Source organism: Empidonax traillii, unplaced genomic scaffold, assembly GCF_003031625.1.
Source record: "Empidonax traillii isolate 1590-97213 ecotype Southwest subspecies unplaced genomic scaffold, ASM303162v1 scaffold11:size2795301, whole genome shotgun sequence".
NCBI classification, from domain to species: domain Eukaryota; kingdom Metazoa; phylum Chordata; class Aves; order Passeriformes; family Tyrannidae; genus Empidonax; species Empidonax traillii.
In genome coordinates, this window is record NW_020955204.1 from 1,577,886 (window position 1) to 1,597,168 (window position 19,283).

Consider the following 19,283-nt stretch of genomic DNA (forward strand, 5'->3'; position numbering starts at 1 on the left):
TGAACTGTCTTATGTTCTTATAGCAGGTTCAGGCTACGCCTCAGCCCATAAAAGTGCCGCAGTTCATCCCTCCTCCCAGACTTACTCCTCGTCCAAATTTTCTTCCGCAGGTGAGTATACAGAGAACAAACAATAGAGGAGAGAAATTATAGCATAGATAGAAGATACTTCTGACCAACACTGTGTCAGTGTTTATTGGACCTACTGGAGGTTTGGGGATGATGCCAAATTGGAGGGTGCAGTCAATACTCTTGAGGGCAGTGCTGACATTCAGAGAGCCTTTGACAGGACAGAAGAATGAGCATCAGGAATCTCTTGAGCTTCAGCATGGAAAAAGGCAAAGTCTGGCAGACTAAGGCCCTGCACAGGTGCAGGCTGAGGACTGACTGGCTGGGGAGCAGCACAGCTTAAAAGGTCTTGGTTGACAGTAGCTAAACTAGTGGTGTGCCCTAACAGCAAAGAAGCCTAGCAGCATACTGGGCTTTACCAACAGGACCACAGGCATTCAATTAAGTGAAGAGATTATCCACCTTTCCTCAGTAATCACAAAACTGCGTCTGATGAACAGCATGCAGTTTTGGAACCCCTGGTTGACAAATCTGAATGAAGCACAGGAATATGTGAGTTGTAGAGCAGGGCTGAGGGATCTGGGCTTGTACAGTTTGGGGAAGAGGCTTTGGAGGCACCCTAACAGCAGCATTGTTTCCAGTATCAGTAAGGAGATAAACCAGAAGATGGAGGCATAGGTGCTTGGCAGGAGAATTAGAGGAAGTGGTCATAACTTGGAACAGGGGAGATTTAGACTTTATATAAGGAAACAGTTCTCTCATTGAGGACAATTAGGAGCAGAAGAGGCTTCCCAGATGTGTTGTGGAAGTTCCATCCTCGAAATTTTATAAGACCTATCTGGACAAAGTCCTGAGCAACCTGATCTGCATTTAGTGTTGGCCCTGCCCTGAGCAGGAGGTCAAATTAAGAGACCTCCTGAGCTGCCTCCCAGCCTGTATGAGTTTGTGATTATGAAATTCGCATATGATGGTTATATATGATCTTATTTGCATCAGATGGAATGAACCCATGGAACAGGTGTCAACAAAATCAAAGCATCGCCTAAGGACTTAAATTGCTGTAATTGTTTGCCGCTCATGAGTGAAAAAGGAAAAACGAGATGTCTCTAGATTGTTCCCGAATATTTCTATGTTTCAATAGAATGACCTCTGTTGAAGCTGAGCACTAAAATGTGTGGTTTACTTTATTTTTGGTTTGGGAAAGGCACAGATTTCTTCTTTACTTAAAAAAAATCGTGGAGAAACTATTTCATTTGTAAGAAGTATGTGGTGCTGTGAATGAAAGTCTAAATCTTTTGCAAAATGAAAAAGAAAAGTGTAGGCTGATATCTGATTAAGATTTGGGAATGGTGAGATCTGTTGGAATGTGACCTAGTTTTCCATGGTAAAATGCTTTATGGAGTATTAAAGGTGGATAGGACAATAGAAATCAAATAAGGGAAAGAAAAGCTTAATTTTCAAAGTAATGTGTTCTACTTCTGTACTCTGTAATGATATGATAAACTTAATATGCACAAGAAATAAGCAAGTATTGGTGATGGAGATGGGGAAGATTCTTGTGGCTCTTTTCATGTGAAAGAAGAGAAATGACTGTATTTATCTGTAGCCTTTAGTACTTTCTATGAGGGATTAATGTATAATCTTGTCAATTTTTTTGCTTCACAAGATTGATTGTACAGGTGTCTAAATAAATATATAGGGTTGACAAAGGTAAGAGGTATTTACTGAAAAAAAAATATTTCAGGACACAATCAACTGTTCATAACTTCTTGGAGGTTCAGTAAAAAGCCCTGAAACACACTTTTAACATGAGCGCCTCAGCTATGCCTGTAAATATTACATGGGTGTTTGGGCTTGCAAAACCGAGATATTAATTTAGATGCAGTTAAGGCACTTGGCAATAAACTTTCAATATAAGTGTCTGTGCATCCAAATACCATTTCAGGGACAGTGACTGCATATGCAAATGTTATGGATGGGGTTTATGTAAGTAGGCTTGAAAATATGTTTTTTTTTTTTCCTCATAGCATACTTAGGGCGCTATGCTAAAAATTACATTATCTAAAAAATCAACCAACCTCCTGCAGATTATACAAGCTGAATTGAAAGACTTAGTAAAAAAGTTAATCTGAAATACTGATATTCAAATCCCTCTCTTTTTTTATTTCTTTCGTCTTATATTTTTGCAGGTTCGACCTAAACCAGTTGCCCAAAATAACATTCCTATTGCCCCTGCACCTCCTCCAATGCTTGCAGCTCCTCAGCTTATTCAGAGGCCTGTGATGTTGACAACGAAGTTCACACCCACCTCTTTACCCAACTCGCAGAACTCCATACATCCAGTTCGTGTAGTTAACGGGCAGACAGCAACCATAGCCAAAACTTTCCCTATGGCACAGCTCACCAGCATTGTGATAGCAGCACCGGGTACCAGGCTTGCTGGACCTCAGACTGTACAGATCAGCAAACCAAACGTTGAAAAACAGGTACGGATAAAGTGCCTACTAATGCAAGATACTGGACTTACTGCTGTACTGTGCAGGTTTGGAGAGGATGACAACCAGGGAGAAATTTTCAGTGGGTACCAGAGAGACTCATGTTCCAGTGACAGTACAAATTGTGAAATGACTTGCAACTTTTGGGGTAGAAGTTACCATTTCCTTTAATATGGGCCATGGCACCTTTTTCTCCTGCTTCAGTGTTTTATGCTCCCCCTACTGTTTTAACTTCAGTAGTTTGTAAGCAGACTGCATTGTGGGGTTTGACTCGTATCTTGGAGAACAAGTACCCATGTTCATGTCAAGCCCTTTTGTTTTGCAAAGGGTGGCGATGTGAAAGGTAAAATTTGCACAAAACTGTAGGAGTATTTAATATGATAAATTCAGCCATTTCTTCCTTGATCCCTTTGTCTTGTGACTGGAGGCAAAATAGTCTCACTCAGCTTCTGAGGTCTGACAGTTGGATTGATCGAGTGGAAGGAAGACCCTCAGAAACAGAGAATTCTGGATGTTTAGTTTTAAAGTCTCTCTCCAGACAAGACTTCTGTAAAATAACACATCAGTCAGTGTGGATTGCAGCTGAGAGTTCTTACCATTCAGTTCAAGTAAAGCAATATTCTGTTTCACTTTTAACTCTTATATATTGTATAATAATAAGAGTATATTTTATACTATATTACACACTATAACATACAATATTTATGTTATTTATATAGATAATAGTAGTATCTATGTAACTTACAACTCTTTCATGGACTAATGTGCCTTGAAGTTACTTTCTTTCTGCTTTTGAAATCACAGAGACTATGAAAATCATGGGCATGAGAGATATGCTCATGGTCAGTTCTGCTTATGAAGTCTCAAGAGTAGGTTTCTTGCGTACCTCAGGGCTGTTCCACAAATTGCTCAGCAGTGTGTGCCCTTTTCGTGTGATTTAAAGTAGTACTTCTGCAGTACTTGACTTCTGATGCCTGTTCCTTTTGATGTCAGCAATATTTGTTTCCTCTTCGAATAAATTACTGGCAATTCAACTACTGAAATATGTAACAGAACAATGGTGGTGGTTCAATAATACATGAATTTTTCTGTGTATTTTCTCCATATCATAAAGGGGAAAAGTTTGTCTCTCTTTAGCTTTACCAAACTCAGTTTATAGCCTCAATAGCTATGCCATGGGCTGAGGACTGTCATGCAGAGGATTATGACTTGAGAAGAGGAAAATACTTCAGAAACATCTGAGATTGTAGGACTCAGAGACAGTTTTTTAGCCATTCATAATTCTATGTACTATAAATACTAAGGAGTGAGAAATACAAAATACATGTGCCACGCAGAATGGTTTCAACATGGAATTCTTCCACAGGATGAGTTGTCTTGAAGTGTCTCTTAGTTTTCCCGTACCTTATAGTCATTTCTGTAGCAAAGTTAACTCTTTAAGATGACTGTTATTTTTGCTTGGCTTGTGGATTAATGGAATTGTGGCAAGGCTGTTTCATCCTTTGTTAGATGAAAACACTTTATTTCATTCCTCTCACGTCAGATTCTTCAATTAAGTCTTTGTTAGTACACTACCGGGTACAAACATTTTTCTCTGTATCTGCGAAAGTATTTGTTTTGCTTTAATAGTCAAAGTGAAAAAAGTTCTTATCACTGAGTGAGAGAAACACTGTTTCTTTTCAGACTATTAAACCACATGTGGAAACAGAAGAGAAGCAAACGGAAAGTCGTACGGTTACTCCACCTGCTGCACCGAAGCCAAAACGAGAAGAAAATCCACAGGTAACAGAAAACACCCAGAGCTTTCTTTTAAGAAAAAAAAAAAGGACATTCAGTCCTTCAGAAAATATTTTTCTCCTCTGTTCCCTCCAGACTCCTTAACTTTAACATTCCATACATTCCTGTTGGGCAGCAGTAGTTGATAAGGCTACAGAATAAGAAATCTAAATACGTATAGTGCATTGCATTTTTCAGTTCTGGAATGCATTTGACTTCTACATCTTTTGTAAGTTAGAAGATAATAATTTCTTTGTGATACTTCCTTCACAGGGGTTTAGGTTACAGTGTTGATTTCCGTTCCTTTGAAGTTTTAGGTTCTGGAGTTATTCTTGATGCTGAAGAAATGTCTTTGTTTTACTTTAGAAAATATTTCTGCTCTGGTAAGCAGGATGGAAAGAGCCATGTATATTCACATTCTGCTTGGGTTTTAGTCCAGTTTAGTTTGGGGTGAAAGAGTGGCTAAAATAGCTGTTTTCTTACAACCTTTCTGCCATGCAGAGCTATAAAACTGACTGCAGCTAAATGCTCTACTTCATTTGTTTCTGTAGATGGATTCAACTACTGTATGAGCACTTATTACTGTCAGTACAAATTCTGATTTTAAACCTGTTCATTTCCTCCATTAAAATTAGAATCCTTTAAGAACGCCATAGCCCTTATCAAACAGCAAATGCAAGCCAGAATTGTTCCTTGTAGTTCACAATAGATGGAGAATGATCTTAAACTAGCAATATTTTTCTGGCAATTGAACTGTGTTGGTATTTACTGAGAGTCAATCACACAGTCGCTTCAGTGCTGGACTGGAAGTAAAGACACTGCTTTCTTGCTCCCATTTCTGGGATCATGAGCCAACTGTGGGATCATGAGCAATTGGCATTTCCTTGTATCTCAGTCTAGGTTCCCGTCTAGAAAATGGGGCTGTTGTCTATTCTTTCTGAAACAGTTTGACATACATGAATGAAAAGTGATTTATAGAAGCAAAGTATTACTAAAAATATTTTTGTTGCTTAGTTACCTGTCAACTGCCTTTAAAGGGCCAAATGACATAACTTATCCTAACAGTTGGACTTTTAATGATCTTTTTTCTCCCCCCTCACAGAAACTTGCCTTCATGGTGTCTCTGGGACTAGTTACTCATGACCACCTGGAAGGTAGGAAAAATGTCTTAGGTTGGTTCTTGCATTCCCTGTTTCATGTTCATTCTGAATTGGAAGTAGGGTTCCAAAATATTTTTATATTAAATGAAGTATTTTCGTGCACAGTAATACCTTTGGGATGTCTGTACTCTTGATCTAAATTAGTTTGTTGTTCATACTTTTTTATTCTTCTTATTACATTGAAACAAGGCAGTTACTTATACAGTGGAGGTGAGTGGTTGGGAAGAAAGTGTATGCTCTGGTAGTAGGAAGAAATCAATGGCAGTATTGGGCAGCTATTGCTTTCTGGACAACCCCTGTATCTGCAAAGATACACCGTGGGTAATTTTACTGTAACCTACATCTGGATTTTTCATTTATTTCATGATTTCATGAGGTCGCAATTTGTAATGAACAAGTTAATGGATTATAATTGGTTTTATAATTTAAACATCTAATCCTATACAGTGAAAGACAGTCTGTAATTTCAATGGCTTGCATATTTCTTTACTGTATTTTTAAGTATCAGCAAGATTACTAGAGGCTTTTTGTTTTAGATCCCAGTTACGCTGACCATGAGTTTAAAAGTCTCAGTCGTAGACTACTTGGCAAGAAGATGGCAATCACTTATTAGTTGTTTGAGCATTGTATTTGTATTCCTTGTCAGCTCTTAGTTTTCAAACTTTCAGAAATTAGAAGTATAGCACAGTTGCTGATATTGGGCATGATTGATGTTCTGTAGAAATCTTTACACTTCTCCTCACATGCAAACTGAATTCTGAGGACTATATATAATTTCTGAGATCTGTTTTCTAACCTGAATGCTTTGTTTTACAAGAAATCCAAAGTAAGCGACAAGAGAGGAAAAGAAGAACAACAGCAAATCCAGTGTACAGTGGAGCTGTTTTTGAGCCTGAGGTATTAATTTTTTGCTGGGGGAAGCTAGTATTTTCATTCTGATCTTCTGTGTCTTTCTGCGATGTTGCTGCCTCCTAAGCTATCTCAGTCCTAACTAGACTGGCAAGCTATTATTTATAGTTCCAAAGGCCATTGCAGTGACATGACCCTTGAATTTTTAAATAGTAAATACATTGGGGTGTTTTGCTAATACTTTTGTCTTTTTCTGCCTTCTCCTATGTAAAGCTCATGTTAAATGGCAATATGTATTGGTCAGCTTATGTGTCAGCCTGAAGCAGTCCAGATGTCAGAGGCAGTGTAAAAAAAGCCAGTCTTTCTGAAGCTGTGCTTCAGAAAACAAAAAAAAGCCAGGAATCTCACTGTGGTGTTCCTCAGCTAGTGCATATAGTTTTTCCAAAAATGTTGGCCAGCAAAAATTGTTATATTCTTCCCTGCAGCGCAAGAAGAGTACAGTCACGTACCTGAACAGCACAATGCATCCTGGGACACGTAAAAGAGGTGAGGTATACTTAGACCTGTCTCCCTGCTGTATGCACCCTCCTCCATATTGCATTTGTAGTCCCCTTGCTGATTTGAAGAGAAAAACAAGAAGGATTCTACAGTACTTCATTTGTCCAGTAAATTTCCGTGGTAGACAAAGACCATGACTTCTAGGGATTAGAATAGCAAGTTTTAATACACAGTTCAATGTTTCCTTTCTGTTTCACTCTCCAAAAAAAAAATTCGCTAGATATAGCAAAAGTGAAAGGTGTTTGAACATCATTTAGTGGTATGAAGCTGCTGTCAAGATCCTGTTTCTAATGACTAGATTGTATTGTTACTGTCAAGGAGAAGGTGGTTATGGAAAAAGCGTCTGTGCCCTGAGTAGGAGAGGAAACTTAGTGTGACAAAAGCCTTGTTCCCCACTGGGAATAGAGATGGGTCCTTGAAAAGAACTTATTTTGAGCAAGAAAAGCTACCATGCTTGTACTAAGCACTTTTCTGCAACCAGAGTGCCACTTGTCCTAAAGTGAGAGGTGATCTTTCATATACGTATGCAGTATTATTCGGAAGAAATCCTTCTGTAGAATAGGGGAAATTTTAATACTTAGATTATGGTGAAACAGGTGAGTCAGAACAGTACAGAAGAGAACATGATACCATTTTTTGTGCATGGCATTGACCACACTTACATGATAATCTTTACCTAATTTCTGATGATTTTCTGCAGTCCTTGAAGACTGATAATACCTTCTCTACTCCTGAGTTTGCTGTCTAAAAAAAGTAATCAATCAAATAAAAAAACCCCAAACAAACAGTCCCACCTAGCGCTGACCAGTTCCATTATCTTTTGGGCTTTTTGGCTGCAAGATCAAATATTCATTTGACATGTGCTCTTCTTGATATACCTTTTCAGTCCAGCGGGCAATGTGGCAAAGCTGGCACTTCTGCAGCTATGCTGTTTTTAAATAAAAGACATCTCTCCTGCTATCCTCTAATACAATAAATGTATTTTTCAAAATTATATGATGTAGATTTTATAGAGAGAGTTTTGCATTTACTCTGTGGATTAATGTTTCTTCTTATGGTAATTATTTCTTTATTTTAGAACTCATTGTGAACAGTTATTGTATCAATGGAAATGATTGCATGCTTTTGTACTCGATACTCTCTTATCCTGTTTTTGCAACTGACTATTAAACTTTCTGATTTTTTCCTCACACTCTGTTGTGAGCCTGTACCTTGCATCAGCACCAAATTAGTAGCATACATTTTCAATTGACAAAAGATTTGGAAGTATACATTTGTTTTGTAATTTAATATAGCAATATATTGAGTGAAAAGCTTTTGTGAGCGTGTGCCCTTGAGAGCTTTAGTTTAATTCTAGATGGTGCTGAGCATGTCAGAAATTTCAGCCATGGACATCACTGTCAGAAATCCGTTTCCAAGGACGTACTTAGTTCTGGAACATATCCAGACCTTAAATGCAAGGCTTAGCATGTTAATAGGTATAGACTGAAAATCTGTAAACATAAGATCGGGGGAATTATTCCTAGATCCTAACTCCCTTATGTTTACATATCCATAAATTACCCTGGAGAAGGGAGGCAGAAATGATGGTTACCTACTGGTTTTTTTGCTGTCTTGCTTTGCATTCATAATTTTGTAAAAATTGTTCTGAACACACTTTGCACATCTGCTAGTCTAAAGGAGCATTTAGGAGTTGCACATAACCAAACATCCTTGACTGAGAAAGTCTAAGAAAGAACACAGAATTTGGAGGATGTTGCAGTGGACAGGTTAAAACTGGTAGTAGTTATGGGTCAGACAACAAGACCTGTTCTTGAGGTAGCCTAATTTTAAAAATGCACCAGTAGGGTAGAAAGTGCTGATCTGTGGATTAGTGGGTTTTAAAAAAGGGGAAGAAAAGTAGGGGGTTGGTGAGTGTTGGCCTCTGATATAGGACTTAACCTTTGTGTAGATTTATCCTGGCACTAGAAAGATAGGGAGGTGTGGGATAACACTAGAAAAGATTTAATAGTAGTTATTGTCACTTCTCTCTAGCTTTGATGCCAACATGTTTCCCCTCAAAACTGAACAGCCTCATTTCTAGGAGTGGCAAGTGCCCCCATGCTGCTTTTGTGGGAATGATTCTTTGACCCTCTACAAAGCTTATTTCTATTTCCTTCTGAAATACATCTTTTAAGTGTTCTTTCCTTGCAAAATTCTACTTAAAGATTTCTAAAAATGTTTAAATCTTTGCTTCTGTCCTTCCACTTGTAACTTTTATATTAACTTCCTCTCTGTGCTACATCATTTCCTTTTTCACGCTAGCCAATGAGGACCACTGGCCAAAGGTATGTAAGATCATTTTTCCTTTCTTTTTTTTTTGTTTGTTTGTTTGTGTTCCCTGTTGTTAATATGTAGGTCGTCCACCTAAATACAACACGGTGTTGGGGTTTGGGGCTTTGATGCCCACGTCCCCTCTATCCAGTTATCCTGACTCCCCTGAAAATGAAAAGACAGAGACCACATTTACTTTTCCCGCAGCTGTTCAACCTGTGTCCCTGCCTAGCCCCAGCTCCACAGACGTAAGTAACTCTTGGGGAGGGGATTACTTTTAGAAAGTTATGCACAAACAGACAGAAGGAAAGTCATTGCAGATTTTGTTTCTTTAGTCTCACTCATCTTTTGTCCTGATACAGTGCAGTGAAACAGTCCATCATTTTTTTAGCACCCTTCTGTTTTCCTCCTGTACCTGTGTTGCAATCCCATAGAGATTTTATTTATAACTCCTTCAGTGGATTGAAACATTGGGAGGCACCAGGCATGCTAGATGAGCTCTTTTCTTTTGTGCAGTGTCTGAGATCTTGTCTGACTGAATTGAATCTGTCACCCGTGAAAAAGGGGTGGGGGGGGGGGAAAGAGGAGAATGAAAAGTATTAGTTACAGACCGTAATAACAAAAAAGTTATGTTTCTGTAACGAGAGAAGGAGGTGAACTGCTTCGTCATGCAGAATAGCCAGGAGTAGTTGCAGTATTTGCAGCACTGATTTGGCAGAAAGTGTGTTGTATTTGTTCAGTGTGGGTAAAAATGTTCTCAGGAGTTGTAGAGTACTTCAATTAAAGTGCTTACATTTTAATAACTCATATCTATGGGGCACAGTTTAAAAATCAAAAGGTGTTTGCTTATTTCTTCATACCAGTGCTGCAAACTCCTTCTGTGATCCTTTTTTAAAAAAAGACATTGTCACAACCATTTGAAACAGGCTTAAGGAAGAGTTGGATCATTTTGTTTTCATCTATATAGTTGCCCTGCTGTAAGTACGTAGACCGAGAGACCGACCCTACTGACCACGTAGAATGGGGGATAGAAGCCTCTTAACTGTATTTGTTCTGCAGAAGTAACAGGAGTAGAAATAGTACAAGTGCGTCTGAGGCACTGAAATAAATAGATGCAGCTCTGATACCCAGGGAATATGTATGTGAACTTAAAAGGTCCTCTTTTATATAGTAATTTTTGAGAGCAGGATAGCACTTGACTGTAAAAAGCCTTTCCTGACAGTCAAATGAATGGGACTGTGGAACAGCTCCTCAGGGATAAGGTGGGACAGCTCCCTCTCTGGGTACTTTAAAAAATAAGCAGTACAGATAACTTGCAAATATGCTGAAGAGCACTTATTTTACATTGGCCCCAAGAGAAGGACTGGATGATGCAGTGGGCATCTTTCCTATCTCTGACGTGTGTGTGTACTGCCCAGCCTTTTCCCACTGTGTAACAGATTTCAAAACAGTAGGTTGAGTTGTTGCCCTGTTTTTTGGCAGCAAGCTAAATCAAGAATAATGAATTTCTGTAGCACTCAAACCTAGTTCTGAATGCCCTTAATTTTATGGATTAGGATCATGTTTAGGCCTAGGTTCTGTATTTCTTTAATATTCATTAATTAATCAAAATTTAAGTGATTTAAAGGAGACAATAGAAGATTACACAGCAGATAATTAATGCTCTCTCCTACCAGAACTTACCATAATATAGCACAGTAACACTCTTTTGTCTTTAAAATTGTATATAAATCCCCTTCAGTGTTTTCAGAAAAGATATTTAGTTTATACATATGCAATAGGACTAACATTTTTAAAGGATTTAATTTTTTTAAAGAATTTTATACCAAAGTCCCATTCAATACATATTCACTATCAGTTGGGCTAATTTGGTAGACTTCTCAGAAATACTTGGTATTGAATTCTGCTTAAATCAGATATATTTAAAAGTAATTTTAGCACTTGAGTAATCTTTGTGTTTAGCCAACCTATGAAAATTGCAAATCAGGCCAAGCACTTTGCATCAGGCTCGATGGCCCAGAACAGCCTTCTTGAATTTCTCCTGAAATGTCATTCTCTGAATGACTGGGAGAAATTTTGAAGGGAGAATGAAGCAGAAACTTGAGATGGTTTGGTGGTAAGGATGGAGGGGTAGAAAGTAGGAATAGAACCTGGGAAAAGGAAGTAAGTAATGCAATAGGCCGGATTAAGGAAAACATTTTTTTTCCCTCTCTCTCTTTTTCTTTTTTTATTCCCTTTTTTCTGTTTGGCAGTTGTTTGTGAACCAGTTGGTTATGTATGGTTCTCCCTCATGCAGTAGTGGCATATTCACCAGGAAGATAGCAATTGCCTTTTGAAGGTCAATTACTCAGCAGTAAGAATTGTGCAAAAATCTCTATTCTAGTGATGGTTCAAGTCTGTGGTCACAAAATGCCTTTTCATTAGTAAACTCTAATATCAAAGCAACGTTTCAATTGAGAGGAGCATCGTGGAGCATTCAGACTGCAAAGTAAAGCCCATAAAAGTTAGCAAAGACCAGAATTATTATTCTTCTGATAATTAAATGCACTTACATCGTACACTCTGATCATCTTCATTTATATTGTCATGAAAAATTCCTGTAGCAGAATGTTTAGCTTTCCCACGTTGTTCCAGTGAAATGTATGCATAAGTATAGGCATTACAAATTCCAGCACAGAAAGTACATTTGATTGTTCAGTTCTGTTGCCTAAAACCATGTCCTGCTGCTCTAGACACTTCATAAAAACAAAGAAAACTGTTAGTTGTCCAGAAGGCTTTAATTTATTTTCCTGGTCCCATGATGAAGAGAAAGTAGAACAAAAAATGATGTTGAATCACCTTTTGTGGTGTCTCTTCTGAAATTATTCTTCAGTCACTTCAGCCTACCTCAGTGAGCTCTGCTCTAGCCGAAGTTGACTGCTTACAGCCTACACAGAGCTGATTCAGAAGCTGAGGTTAGCGGGATGCGCGTCACAACATCAAGTCCAGCACCTCTTCATGCATATATTTATTAACTGCCCATAAAACCTGGGGTGTTTCTTTGGAATCCAACAGTGGCTACCTTTTGGTAAGGACAGTTACTGGTTGTGAGGAAACGCCCTGAATTTTGCACTACCAAAAATAGGACTGTGAATTTCGTGCCTGTGTGTTGTCAACTCCGTGTGTTCAGCTGCACAGCACACTGATCAGCTGTATCACTACAGGTTTTGCAGCATTCAGTTGATTTTGGAATGTTCTGGGTCTAAATTTATAAATGTCTTCCCCTCAAAAAGAAACTGCATGTGTCTCTTTTATAGGTCTCTTTCTGCAGGGTATAACAGGTTTGGTTTTCAGCACAGCAATAATTTTGCACCTGAGCCAGATATCAAGAGCCATTGTGTAGTCTGTGGCAACCCAAGCATATGCAATTCTCTAGAACTTTTTTTTTCTAAAATGGGAAAATTTTCCTCTTAAATTTTCCCTTAGGTTGCAGAGGATTTTATTTTAGCTTGTATGACGTCTCCTGCCTGCCTTCCTTTCCTTATACTCGCAGAGGAAAAGAAGTTCTTCCCAGCCTGGTTACGCATACCACTTCACAAGAAGCATGAAGTGTCACCCATTTAGTTCTTCATTTAACACTGAGGAACTCCTTGGTGTTAAAGGATGAAGTAGTACCATTACTCAGCTCTCAGTGATCCCTGGGAGTTATGGATCCAAAGCATGGCACTGAAAAATCACTCAAGACTGATCCTTTACAAAACATCAAATCACTGTTAACCTTGGGGATTATGAGAAGAATAGCCTTCCCTATGAAGAATTGCCTCATGAGCGAGAGAGCTGGGAAGTAGAAACCTGAGCAGGTTGCTTGTGTGTCATTCTTCTAACGTGTATTATTTTATCCGTAGCGGAGATTAGTGTAATTTTTTTTGACTGGCAACTTAATGTGTAAGTTCATGGCCAAATCTGCCATCCCTCCAAATTGATAGAACTTATTCACACCTGAAAAGACAATATGCATCAAAATGAAACCTTGCACATGTTGATATTTCATATAGGGGGAGCATATACCCACAGTTCCACTCAACGCAGATGTCTTAAGATCTCAGTCTTGCAGATATGGTGTGTGTGTGAAACTTCATTGTAAGTCAGTGAGAAGTTTGTATTTCAGACTCCAGGTAGGGCCTTGAATATGTGGAGTTTCCAGGTCATGAGAGGAGAGGGCTGGGTGCCCCTTGCCTCCAGTATGAATGCTGAGTCACCTTTTTTTCATGCCTCTTTGTTCCAATATCCTAAAAACAAAGAAGAGCAAACAGAAACACCACCACTGTTCCTAGCATGAGATGGCAATAACAGTAGGGGAGAGAGAGAAGAAAAAGTGACAAAAATCAGACCTGGGATGTTAATGGCTATAGAAAAAAATTCTCTCTGATGGTGAAGCAATAGTAACTAAACCTAGTTGTTTTAAAAGACACTGCCAGTCATGTTTTTAATTATTTCTTTTTTTTAAAAAAACTTAGTTAGAATATCCCTCTTGGTACTCTTTCATCCTCGCTCTCACCCTTTGTTAGTGATGAAACAAACCACTCTCTACTGAGAATGAGAAAGTTTCGACACGCAGCTTTTTTGGTGCAACTTGAGGTAGCCTAAGTGAACTAAAAAGAATTGTCACAGAACATAATTAATTCTGTTCTTTTTCATTTACAAGCACAACCCCTTTTCCTTACAGTTTCATTTTTAAAGGTGACCTAAATATTTGACAGTGCTCTTTTAAGTCACTCGAGGTTTCTTACATACCATTAGTGGCAAAAGACAGCCTCATCAGCATTCCTAGAGTGGAGTTGGGCTTACATCCAGAAATGAGGAGGGTTAAGAAAGTGGGTAGCTCATCAGTTCAGGCAAATAAAAAGCAGGGTAAAGTGGGAATTTTAAAGAAGAAAGGCTATGGGGTAGCAGTTGTTAAGAGAAGCTATGATAATAAGTATTTGCTGTACCATTTTGCCTCTGGAGGACAGAGGGAGTGTTTGGGAGGACAGATGTTAGTGACATGCTGCCTGGTTTTCCTGTTTCACAGACTAAAAGGGGCTTTACCTTTTGGAATCCGCTTAGAAGTAGACTGTGCTGTAAACTTTCAATTAATCTAGGATGTAGATGTCAAAGGCCAAAGTTCACTTTTTGCCTTTTCTCTCTCTCTCTCTCTTTCTCTCACCTACACCCTTTCCCCTCAATTTTGTAGGGTGATATCCATGAGGATTTTTGCAGTGTTTGCAGAAAAAGCGGGCAGTTGCTGATGTGTGACACATGTTCACGTGTTTATCACCTGGACTGCCTGGACCCGCCTCTGAAAACCATTCCCAAGGGCATGTGGATCTGTCCCAAATGTCAAGACCAGGTATTGTTTGACAGACACGGGGAGTTATATACAATGCACTGTGAAGATTTTTCTGTGTTAAAGAAAATGACCAGATTGCTTGGATTACTTAGACCAAGACAGTCTGACAGTGAACAAATCTATCTGATCTATAATAAGGCTTGTGTGAAATGAATTGAATTACCTCTGTTGGAATACATGCAAATACAAAACTGTTAGGTCTTGCTCCCAAATTTGGAGTCTTTATTTGTTACCCTTGTGCTTTTACTTTTTCTGGGCCGAAGCGTGCAGACTTCTGGGAAAGATTATCCCCAACTGATATGTCTATCTTTCTACCCATAGAAATTTTGCTGTTCATCTTAAGTTCATTGCTTCTTCAGAAGTTATTAGTATATTCTTCTGGACAGAAAAAATAACACATTTACACAAGCCTACCTCAATAGATAGAGCAAATATAAGCCCCTGTTTGCTCATATAAATCAAACATCAGAGAGATTGTCTTCAGTGATCTCTTTAATAATATCATCCAACATCAGTATAATGAGGATAGGTGAACAGTTTGATGGTTCTTCCTTGCAGATCTCTCTCTGAAAATACACAACTGAAGTGAACAGATTATATTTTAATATTTTGTTCATAATTGCATTGAGATTACAGGACAAAGAAGTAAACTATTGTATTCCTAACCCTTCCATGGAACTCCAGAATTTGCAAAGGATTGCTGATAATGAAAAGCCTGAAGCTGTTAGTGTTCTGTCTAACACAGCATACTGCTTGGTCACCCACATAACCTTTGGTTAGCCAGGTGGTGATGTGAGAAAACAGCCTGACATACGATGTGCTGCTCAGAAATCCAAAATTCAAGTGACTTGATCAGTAGTTGCCAGAAAGGAGGGACTGTGACTACTTCCCTTTATTCCTGCTCTTGCCTACTTTGACCTTACCCCTCCTATTCATGTTTCTGTAATAGGTTCCCACAAAGCAGGGCAGGAAATCTGAGTAATTTCACTCTAAACTGACCGAGTCCTCTGTCTTCTGAGGCACCACTCTGATCAGTTATTAAAAAATATATGTCTTTCCTCTCAAAATGAAGTTTGTTAGGAAGCAAAATGTAGGAAGGATCTGAAAGACATATATGGTACTTACCCTTTTAAAGACAGTTTGACAACTCTATTAAGATGATTCTGATAAGAAGGGGAGATAGGACGATTTCATGTTTGATGTTTGAATGTATGGTGTGGAGACTGTTCTATGGCGTGAAAACTTTTCTCCGAAAACAACTAAGATCAGCAATTTGTCTGAACCATGAAGTAATGTTTATGTCTCCTGGCAAGTTTGAGTTCAGATATATTATCCTTTCATTCCTCTTTTAAGTTGTTCAGTTTCATTAATAGACTGTATTTGTGACTATGGAGGGAATTTAGGAAAATGCTGACATTTGTAAGAAACAGGCCTGTTTTGTGGAAGCCACAATACAATTGTGAATAATTCACTCTGTTAAATCTCAGAACAGGTCTGTGAAACTTCATGTTAACAGGGCTGATACTAATGATAGCTATGAAAGAAACTCCTCAATCTTTCCCTCTTTCTGTGTCTCCTTTTTATTTTCTCAGAGGTAGATTTTTTTATGAGCTATATCTCTATAAACAATTTTCTTTCAGATGCTAAAGAAGGAAGAAGCAATCCCATGGCCGGGAACTTTAGCAATTGTTCATTCATATATTGCATATAAAGCAGGTAGGAAAATGGTGGACAACACTTTTGTTTCACTTTTAACATAGGAAGGTGTTATTTTGGGAATGAGACAGAATGGTACTTCCTTTATAAAAGGAAATTAAGGGGGAAGAACCTTAATAACTAGTGAAGTGAAAATAGCAGTCTAAATGTTTGTTAAGCCTTCTGTGATGCTTATGTATGTAGGTAAAATTTGGGGCATGATTAAGTGCACAAGGGGTTGAATTGACTTTAAACCCAATTATGAAGCAGTTTAGACCCTCTATTCACTGTTGTAACAGAAACATTTTAAATGTCCCGTTTAATACTGTGTTTTGCAGCAAAAGAAGAGGAAAAACAGAAACTACTTAAATGGAGTTCAGATTTAAAGCAGGAAAGAGAACAACTAGAGCAGAAGGTCAAACAGCTCAGCAATTCTATAACAGTGAGTATTGTCCTCCAAAATAATTCTTCACCTGTTTTCTAGTGCCAGAATGCAGAGAAAGAACTATTATAGAGTGACTTGATGTACTATACCTGTCTTCCACTGGATTAACTGAGAACTAAGTGAGCATTTCCCTTTGCTTTTTAGGACTTTGGGGAGCAGGAATGAAATAAAGGCAACATATACTTACACTGAGTCTCTTATACATGATCCATGCTGACCATGTAGGTAGACCTGTAGTATCAGCAGGTGACAAAAACAATGCAGAGCATTATCGTCTGTGGGCAGTAGATTAAATCAAATTCTCCAGTGGCTCACTTAAACAAGAATGGTTGACCCTCTGTGTGTAAGGAGAGTTATAGTCTTGTTGAGCTTTCCAGACCTTCCTGATGCAAAAACAACTGTTTACTCCAGGATGACTCTCAGGCTCTTGGCATGTTACCTTGGCAGTCAGCACCTGGACGCTGTGCAGGACTCTGCATAATATTAATTAGACAGTGTTATACTTCAAACCAGAAGCTTTAGTTTCCACCTTAGTTTATTGCAGTAATTGGAACATACATATTAATTTGCTCTCTCTTCTCACCTTAATATGCAAATCATCTCTTGAGTTACCAGTGTAAAGTTTGAACCCCTCGCTTGGTTTGGTCCTTCACAGTGTCACATAATGAAACACACTGAAATCTCTGATGTGGTAGCATCTGTAAGGCTGGGTACATAAGTACAGACTTTTTTTTTTTTTTTAAATACAGATGCACTTTCCAGGCTGCCTGTCTTTGCCTTATTAGAACAAAAGTGCCCTGTGTTTTTAGGCCCCTCAGTGCTGACAATACAATAAAGTGATTGGGAGCAAACGAGTGGTGAGAGGTGCTGGTTAGCAGTTCGTGACACTGTCATCTTCTGGTTAGCAGTAGCTGGGTGTAACCTGAGCAGCACTAAAGCATTTACACTGTTTTTCAGTGAAGCACCCAGGCAGATGCAAGCCTTTAACATGAGGGATTGGCAGTGGGCAAGGAGAGTGTTTATACATACATTGGACCTGTCCAAAACAGACACACTAGGTCTAGATTTTATGGTGTTATTATGGCGCCGTGATTTGCGTGTGAAAATAGTAAAGCTAAAACCAACGGTTTCTGGAAATCAGCATGAATAAAAGATTTAAAAAATGTAGAAAGGTTGCTATCTTTGTGTAAAAACCTGAATGTAACAGACGTAGCTACTGTTTGCTCACTTTGAGAGTTTCAAATAAGCAGTTTTTCACTCTTGCAACATCATTTGTGGCCCTTTTAAAAAAATTATCTTACCCTGACTCTTAACTGATGAGCTAACTGTGTTAGCTCTTTCTCTTAGAGAAAGAAGTGGCCACAAAATAAGATTTTCAAGTGAAGAGGAGTTTAGTTTCCTTTTCAAGTGCCCCTTTATTTATTGAGAGAAGGAAGTGATGTTCCTGCTAAAATGTATGTGAAAGCAAAGACTCTATCCCACTAATGGTGTGCACACACACTGTCAGCAGTCAGCTGCACTAGGATGCCTGAGCTTGCAGATCTGAGCTAAAGAAATTTCAATAATGCAATACTAATAGAAAAAATAGTAAGAACATACACTTGGAAGTTTTCCTTCAAAAAGAGTACAAAAGGATGGAGCTGTCTGTGTTCATTTGCAGAACACCTTGGAATAAATGGGAGCCATACCAGGTGACAGCTATGTCCTGGCAATTTAATTCCTCAACATGCAATTATGAATTCTCCTGTGAACACAGCCCAGAGACTTTTTTTTCTTCTATGTTGGAAAAGTAAAATTGTAGCTGCAGTCTTTTCTAGGTTCTTACATTTAGATCTGTGAACATCATATTCCTTCTCGTACCTGCTTTCATTCATAAGCTTGAACTTATTACTGCTTTTCTGTTTTGCTGCAGAAATGCATGGAAATGAAGAATACCATCCTTGCAAAACAGAAGGAGATGCACAGCTCCTTGGAGAAGGTAAAACAGCTGATCCGCCTCATTCAAGGCATCGACCTTTCAAAACCCATAAACTCTGAGGTCAATTCAGTAGCCATCTCCAACGGCATGGACTCCACTAACAATACTAATGCTGCCACCTCCACCTTAGCCCCCTCCCCTTCCCAGAGCTGCATGGTGAACTGTAACAAGGGCGATGAGACTAAATAACACAGTGAAGTTAAGAAGGAGCCAAGGGAGGTGGCGGCGAGGAGAAAGAGCAAAATAAAGAAACTCTAGAAAAGCAAAACTGGATTTCTTCTGGAAAGTGCAGAATTCTTTAGTTCTTTGGTTCCAGAGAGAGCGTGAAGATGCTTGTGCCAGGCGGCACCGGAGTTTGCCAATTGATCCTTCTTATTCTGTGTGTACATGCGAAGTTTGGATCATGTTACATGAATAGTGCCAGCTGGGGGTTCTTTGCCAGCACCATGCCAAGTGAAATAATATATTTACTCTCTCTATATTTTACACCAGTGTGTGCCTGCAGCAGCCTCCACAGCCACTATAGGTTTGTTTTATTTTTGTTTGGGGTGAGGAGCAGGGATAAGGGAGGAGAGCAG

At 38.8% G+C, this 19,283-nt stretch overlaps 1 protein-coding gene across 6 annotated transcripts in view; it reads left to right on the forward strand.

Annotated features, from left to right (window-relative positions):
• PHF21A (PHD finger protein 21A) overlaps positions 1-18,973 on the forward strand; it is a 126,860-nt gene extending 107,887 nt beyond the window's left edge. For 4 of the 6 annotated variants that reach the window (XM_027887169.1, XM_027887179.1, XM_027887159.1 and 1 more), the window contains 11 exons: positions 24-110; positions 2,258-2,554; positions 4,247-4,345; positions 5,442-5,493; positions 6,317-6,396; positions 6,834-6,894; positions 9,304-9,467; positions 14,432-14,587; positions 16,228-16,303; positions 16,621-16,724; positions 18,640-18,973. In XM_027887169.1, coding sequence (XP_027742970.1) covers positions 24-110; positions 2,258-2,554; positions 4,247-4,345; positions 5,442-5,493; positions 6,317-6,396; positions 6,834-6,894; positions 9,304-9,467; positions 14,432-14,587; positions 16,228-16,303; positions 16,621-16,724; positions 18,640-18,894 — 1,431 coding nt within the window. In that variant the 3' untranslated portion in view covers positions 18,895-18,973. Of the gene's footprint in view, positions 1-23; positions 111-2,257; positions 2,555-4,246; positions 4,346-5,441; positions 5,494-6,316; positions 6,397-6,833; positions 6,895-9,210; positions 9,234-9,303; positions 9,468-14,431; positions 14,588-16,227; positions 16,304-16,620; positions 16,725-18,639 lie in introns of all 6 variants that reach the window. The other 2 variants (XM_027887197.1, XM_027887205.1) reach the window with 1 other exon arrangement.
• Positions 18,974-19,283: the final 310 nt, after the last annotated feature.